General features: G+C 43.9%; 1 protein-coding gene across 4 annotated transcripts in view; it reads right to left on the bottom strand.

Annotated features, from left to right (window-relative positions):
• The window catches only part of LOC123503712 (neural-cadherin-like), a 181,674-nt gene that overhangs the window by 46,396 nt on the left and 127,778 nt on the right, over positions 1-7,500 (bottom strand). For all 4 annotated transcript variants that reach the window (XM_045253693.1, XM_045253694.1, XM_045253692.1 and 1 more), the window contains exons 5-7: positions 3,742-3,904; positions 2,883-3,008; positions 614-699 (exon numbers count right to left, since the gene is read on the bottom strand). In XM_045253693.1, coding sequence (XP_045109628.1) covers positions 614-699; positions 2,883-3,008; positions 3,742-3,904 — 375 coding nt within the window. The remainder of the gene's footprint in view (positions 1-613; positions 700-2,882; positions 3,009-3,741; positions 3,905-7,500) is intronic.

The following is a 7,500-nucleotide window of genomic DNA, read 5'->3' on the forward strand; positions in this document are numbered from 1 at the left end:
TAACTGGAAACATTTCGTCCCAATAAAAGCACAGATGCATAAAATCAAAATTAAAAGAGCTAAAAAAAAAATAATAAAAAAGAAACACACCCATTAGTTGCAAAGACACTACAACACAACACGTCTACTGATTAAAAATGTAGAAATTTGAAATACAACAAAAAGAAACTGAAATAGGTAACACATACACGGAATCCTAACTGGATAATAATAAAAATAGTAATAATAATAACACACACACACACACACACACACACACACACACACACACACACACACACACACACACGTAACTTAATAATACTAAAACAACTGCTCTTTATTACACACAAAACAACACACACACACACACACACACACACACACACACACACACACACACACACACACACACACACACACACACACACACACACACACACACACACACACACACACCTACCCACACACATCAACAGCGAAGAGACGAACAGCAGAAGACTGACACGTACATAACAGAGAGACACACACGCAGGAAGAGAGGACACGAAACATACACACACACACACATACCAACAGAGAAGAACCGAACAGCAACAACACACATACATAACACACAGACACACTCACTCACCGCCTCTGACATCTCCGTCCCGTGCAGGAAGTAGTGGTCAAAGTCACCATCATCATCACTCGCTCTCACTGTGCCCACGTAGCTACCTGCAGGAGAGAAAGGTTGGAAAGAACAACTCTAGTCCCGGCCGCCCTCAGGTGCTTCAGTCAGTGGAGGAGCGGTGCGGGGGGAAGCCAGAGTGAAATGGTTAAAAAAGAGGGGAAAAAATAAGGGCGGGGAGTAAAGGAAAGGCCATTACTTCCCCCACAACACGGAAAAGTAATAAAACTGGCAAATATAAAAGGGGGATGGAAAGCCCTTCCCATTTTTTTATTTATTTATTTATTTTTACAATATGGGGAATGCGTGCGTGAGTACAGGTTTACATACACTCATTCACACACACACACACACACACACACACACACACACACACACACACACACACACACACACCGTTTCGCTTGTCTATGCTTCGTGTTCATCAGTAGTTTATTTATGTAGTTATATTTTTGTTTTCACTGCATACATACATACATACATACATACATTCATATATACATACATATATTTCCCAGTAGCTTTCCCCACTTGACAAGGGAATGAGTGACTTAATGCTTCCAATTCATGACCAGCGAGTGAGAATAACCACGGCGTTTTACTACGAGTATCTATTCATTTTATTCTTATTCTCATGCACTGGACAGCTGGTAAACTCTGGAACTCCCTGCCTGTGTCTGTATTTCCCTCTTCCTACGACTTGACTTCTTTTAAGGGGGAGGTTTCAAGACATTTGTCCCAGACTTTTGGCTAACTCTATCACACTTTAAGGGAACTGGTAATCAAGTAGGTCTTTTTTTGGGGGTGGGGTTTGTTGCCCTTGGTCTGCTTTCCTTCTTGCATAAATAAAAGGTTATGAATCAGATTTTCAGATCACAGGCAATCTTTTTATATGTTTCTCCTCACGAACCGTCTCCAGATCCTCTTTTGCCTTCCAACTACTCTGGTTTCAAATCTATAACTCTGACGCTTTTTTGGGTATATAGTCTCTCCTCTCAATCTCCTCATACCACGTCAGTCCATTCTTATTCATTACTGGGTTTTCTTTCATCTATACAATGTAAATCTATAAGACAAAAGAAAAACGATGTGAAAATTAAGACAAATTTACCTTTTTTTTTTTAGTCTTGGGAGGAGAGAAAGAGGAGAACTGAAAGGTAAAGTGTGCCAGAAAGGGAACCACGCAGGGAAAAGATGTTACTAGAATTACATCAGAGACAAAAAGGGAAGGAATATCTCGCGGTTGAAACTTTTTAGTCACACTGGGATGACTTCACGGCGTTGAGGAATGAGGGACTTTCTTTCTCCTCCTGTGAGGTGTGGCAAGTCCTTAATCCCCCTATCCTATCCCCCCTCTCTCTCTCTCTCTCTCTCTCTCTCTCTCTCTCTCTCTCTCTCTCTCTCTCTCTCTCTCTCTCTATCTATCTATCTCTGTATTGTATTCTTAATCATTTCATCAGGTTTTAATAGACGTTATTATGATTTTTCTAAAGTATTTTCATGATTCAATGGATAATCTAACAAGGTTTCTGCATTAGCACGGGAGAAGCATCTAGGATATACAGAAAAATCAATCATCTATGAATACAACCTTTGCAAATAGTTTTTTTCATAATGGCGTAAAAGGTTTTAAGATTAAGAAACACACACACACACACACACACACACACACACACACACACACACACACACACACGCACTCTCTCTCTCTCTCTCTCTCTCTCTCGTAAGCGCCAGAAAACACCCCCAAAGCCTTCCCTTCCATCCAGATTACCTTCCGTAAGCCCCTCTCTGTACAAAAAAATCTGCAGCTTTCCCTCTTGCGACCTACACGCTGAGGGGAAACTGCCGCTGATCAAAACCAAGGAACTATTGAGACTGGAAACATTACAATTCTTTTCTTATATAACCCGCTTGAAGATACCAAGGTTGACACGTGGTGGTGGTAGCAACTCTTAGAATGAAATGCGTGTGGGAACTGTAGCTAGATGTGTCAATATCGTTAGTAAGAAGTAAGGAAACTACTATATCGCACTTGTTTGTCTGTCTAGTGTTATCAGTACTGTATGTGTGTGTGTGTGTGTGTGTGTGTGTGTGTGTGTGTGTGTGTGTGTGTGTGTGTGTGTGTGTGTGTGTGTGTGTGTGTGTGTGTGTGTGTGTGTGTGTGTGTGTGTGTGTGTGTGTGTGTGTGTGTGTGTGTGTGGAGGTACTTAATGTCAAATTTCTTTACCTTGGCTTGCAAACTCAGACACGGTAAACTTGTAATGAGGGGAGTCGAAGCGAGGTGGCTCAGGGGCGTCTGTCACCTGCAACGTCACCTGGGCGGTTACTGGTCGTGTCCACCCGCTTACGTCACCTGCCGCAGCCACATAGCCACCGTCACAGCAAGGTTCGTGCATGTCAAGAGGAATACACAGGCATGCATTAGTGATAAACAGGACTCTTATGATACGTACACTGTTATGTCACGTACTGCAGTGAATGACTCGTTGTAAGGAACTATTTTGCAGACTTGGTATTACGTGGCAGTGTCGAATTAGTTTTTATTAAGTGAAGTAACAGTGTGGTGGTAATGTAACGATGTGACAGTGAAGTATATTTGTTATGTTCATTGCCTAAGTTGATCTTTGTTAACGCTAAAACTGTTTGCATGCATCCTTTCTTTTCTGAGTTGCAAAATTATTAAGAAAATGTCTAAATATGTGAAAGGGTTGTGATAAATATTTAGCAGTGAAAGGTTTAGCAGAAAAAAAAATAAAAACATGAGTCTCGTTCGCCAGTGAATGACAAGATGTAGCTGCATTTCTGAAAATTTATCACACAATTCTCCCCAGCATCCAATACCTTCCTTTCCACAAACACCTTACACTTCTCTTCCCTCACCGCCTGGCTGCACTCATCCTTCCCTCACCCACCACTTTAAACTTTGCACCCTGCCCTACCAGTCTACACTAACCTGGCCTCCTGCACCTCTCATACCCTCACCAGTCTACTCTAACCTTCCCATCTCTTACAACAGTCCACAGTCACTTACTCCCACCCACTAGCTTACTCAGTCGTCCTCTAGTGATCCAACAGTCTACACTCACCCTGGTCCTTTTCCTCAGCCGTGACCTGCAGCAAGTACCGGCCACCAGAGCCCTTGTGGTCCAGGTGGCGGATGGAGTAGATAACACCAGCACTGTTGATTCCAAAGTTGGTGTCATCATTCAGCTGGTACCTCACTGTCCCTTCAGCACCATCCGCCACCACCTGCCAGGGGAGGAACGTTACTTAGAGGGATAAAAAGATGGAAAATACTCAGCGGAATAAGTCGTGATTAAAGTTCCCAGCGTTGCCTTAGATAATACGAACGTACCCCCGGACCGCCCGCCGCCAGGGACGCCGCGAGTACAATGCAAGCAGAGAGGAGAAGGAGCGGCCTCATCTTCATCGGCGGGATGGAAAACGAATGAGACATGTGGTTACTATTGTTATCTACCGCGTTTTCACTCGGTTTCAGAAAATGGTGTGTGCTTTGAGTTGATTGGTATATGCTTGTTTTGGTGTGTGTGTGTGTGTGTGTGTGTGTGTGTGTGTGTGTGTGTGTGTGTGTGTGTGTGTGTGTGTGTGTGTGTGTTCTCCTCCTCTTCCTCCTCCTCCTGGTCTCTTGCTAAGCCGCAGCACACGACAGGGAGGCCCCGATGTGCTGTATTATGAGTCGTGCTGGGAAACCTGACGCTACAAACTTTCCTGGATGTCTGCATTAGTTTAGGAGGTATTGATGTGTGTGTGTGTGTGTGTGTGTGTGTGTGTGTGTGTGTGTGTGTGTGTGTGTGTGTGTGTGTGTGTGTGTGTGTGTGTGTGTGTGTGTGTGTGTGTGTGTGTGTGTGTGTGTGTGTGTGTGTGTGTGTGTTACTCTCCCACACACACATACACACACAAAGATTACTGATTCTCCCTCGCTGATCGACCAATTTATCAAATTTCCCATGTCTGTATACGTGCGTTTCTATATATAAGTGAGTTTGTGCCTGTATTTATGTAAGTTTGTATGTATGTATGGGTTGAATCTCTATTCACGTGCCTGTGTGCCTGCAGCCATCCATCAAGCAGTCTACTCGTATCAGGTAACGTTTAAGGACGGAAGTTAACAATAAAACGTTTCTTTCAGTATTCCCCTTTGTTTTGTTCCAGTAAGTTCATTTAACACCACGTATCTTAAATTTTCCCCCAAAATAGCCCGTCGCTTTACCTGCCAAACATAACGTAAAGCCACGCAGTGTAACGTATGCTTTATTTATTCAGCTTACATACTTCAGAATGAAACTCTTTCCCCTCGTCACGTTAGCGCCATAACATAAAGCATAGTTAATCTTAGTTAACTCGTATACTGCAAAGTAAAAGTATCCCTGAATCAAAGAGCAGACTAGATGAAGAGGGAATTCACATGCATGGAAAGATGAAAGTAAATAATAACTCACATGCATATGAAAATGTTGTGTCGTCTCTTACTGATTACTTGAATAAAAGTTGCATAAAGCTTAATGCTCCAACCACCACCACCGCTACCACCACCACCGCCGCCACCACTACAGCAGGGAAGAGAGTCTCTGCTGGCGAGTCTTGCTGCACGTTTGATATATGAACACTCATCACTGAGGCTGATCATTCTCAAAGATATACGGCTTGGAATTAACTTGAAGCATTTCTGCTGCTTCGCTAGAGTTGTGTGCTGGCCAACTGCTAGCACACAGCTGCTCTGAATGCGGAGGTGCAGGTGAACGCCAGAAAATGAAAAAGAGATTGAAAAAAATAGAAGTAAAGGAAAAATGAAAGAGGACAAATGGTCTGCTTTGTTGTTCATTAATTGCTTTATGTTTTTGGCCGTATATTCAACCTATCTTTATCATTATTACTATTATCATCTTATTTAACTAAAATTCCTTCGCTTACCTCGTGTTAAATCATCTAGCAATGATGAGCCAGGATATATAAAAGGATACTGATTTGAAAATAAATACAGACGAGATGAGAGTTGTCAACCTATTGGTAAGGGAACGGCCTCACATTTCACTAATTCTTAGAAGCAAGGAGTGCACGGGATTTAAAAAGGTTCCCAGGAGATGATGAGGAAGAAAGTTTGGAAGCAGTGACCTGGATCTGTCCGTGGCAAGGGTGGACTCAGCGGCGGAAAGTTCCGGGGCGTCAAGTCAAGAAACAACAACTTGGGAAATTAAGTTTGCGACCGGTCCATCTGGCTCTTAAGTGACCCCAAGCCTCTCTCTTTCTCTCTCTCTCTCTCTCTCTCTCTCTCTCTCTCTCTCTCTGCTCGGATCACGTACATCATCATTATCATCTTGAACGTCATTGCAATTTTGTTTAATGTTCTTATTCTGCCTCAAAAGATTGCACGGCTTACGAATCTCTCCCATTTGTAGCTTCAGACAATCTCTTCATATTTTCTTTCACACACCGTCTCTAGATTTTCATTTTTCCTTTTGTCTTCTTTCTATCTCCAACTCCACCTTATATGAATGACCCTCCTCCTCTCTACTCCCTACCTGCACACACCGCCTCTATCACTGCCGCCCAGGCCTCGACACGTCAATAAACACAGATGTCAATAGTAAACAGACTGATAATTTCACTTGATGTGTTTTTCCTTCAGCCTAATCGTTATAACCAGCTTTCTCCTTCTCCTTGTCTTTATCCCGCTCTCCTTCCTCCTCCTCCTCCTTCTCGCCACGTAACACATACATTTTTCACTCCTGCCACGGTGTTTTCGTGGAGGCAGTGTTCGCACCCCGCGCCCTCCTGCCCGCCAAGCCTCACCCGTCCACCGAGCGGCCGTGCATCACACTCCACCTTCGGCAGGTCCTTCCCGCGCCGTGCCTCACAGCGGTGTAGGCGCGCCTCATACTTTGGCAGGATTTATGGACCTCGTACATACTTCAACCTTTCCTTCCTGACTCCGGATTTCCTCCGACGACTTTATCCGTGAAAGAAAAAATATGGAGACCAAGATTTTGTCCTTCGCCTTTTTCTTCAGCATCATATTTTTGTTCGACAGTTCCCACGTCTTATATCTCACGTAAATAGGATCCTCGTTGTCCCTGTGAGGCCGCCAGCAGTGAGCGGAGGGACAGATCTGCTAGTTATCTTGGGCGTGTCTTGTGGGACCCTTTAAATAACTTCTGGAGAGGCAGATTGACAAGCCCGTGTACCTGAACCTTCTGTCTGTTGTGTATGGCCGCGGGCAGAGATGTACCAAGAAAGGGTCTGTATATTTCAAGAGTAAGATGTGTGTATGGTGGAAGGGACGTGAGGAACAATGAGTGTGTCTGGCTTTCTCAATGAAGGTGTACATGAGCACCCTATCTCCTCGCTTCACCTCTCACTCAACTTACATTCAAACCATTTATTTGTTACCACTCCGTTATTTTTGTCCAGTTACCGTCACTTCACTGTATTTTCATCCCCTAACACACTGCTAGCACCTGGTATGACCTACGTGACAAATACTACCGATAAAACACAGATGGATGCAGTGACACGGAGGCGGCGCTTGTCACACATATACACACACACACATACACAGACGGGGAGCGCAAGTTGTGGGAGCAGGAGGGACGTGCAGGGAACTATACCGAGCAGACTGCCAAACTTTAGACTCTCTCGTATTTTACAGGCAATGGAAAGACCATGTTACGTATACAGGATTAGTTGCGATGCGTTTTTATTTTATTTTATCTCTTTTTGTGTCCCTTTGTTGACTCGTGTGAAACCTTTACTGTAGTGTGTCTCTCTTTCCGCGGCAAGTTTTACAGCAGTTTGCGTGTGTGTTGGGGGTTGCGGAGTGGAGGGGG

The sequence above is a fragment of the Portunus trituberculatus genome, chromosome 14, assembly GCF_017591435.1.
Source record: "Portunus trituberculatus isolate SZX2019 chromosome 14, ASM1759143v1, whole genome shotgun sequence".
Classification (NCBI taxonomy): domain Eukaryota; kingdom Metazoa; phylum Arthropoda; class Malacostraca; order Decapoda; family Portunidae; genus Portunus; species Portunus trituberculatus.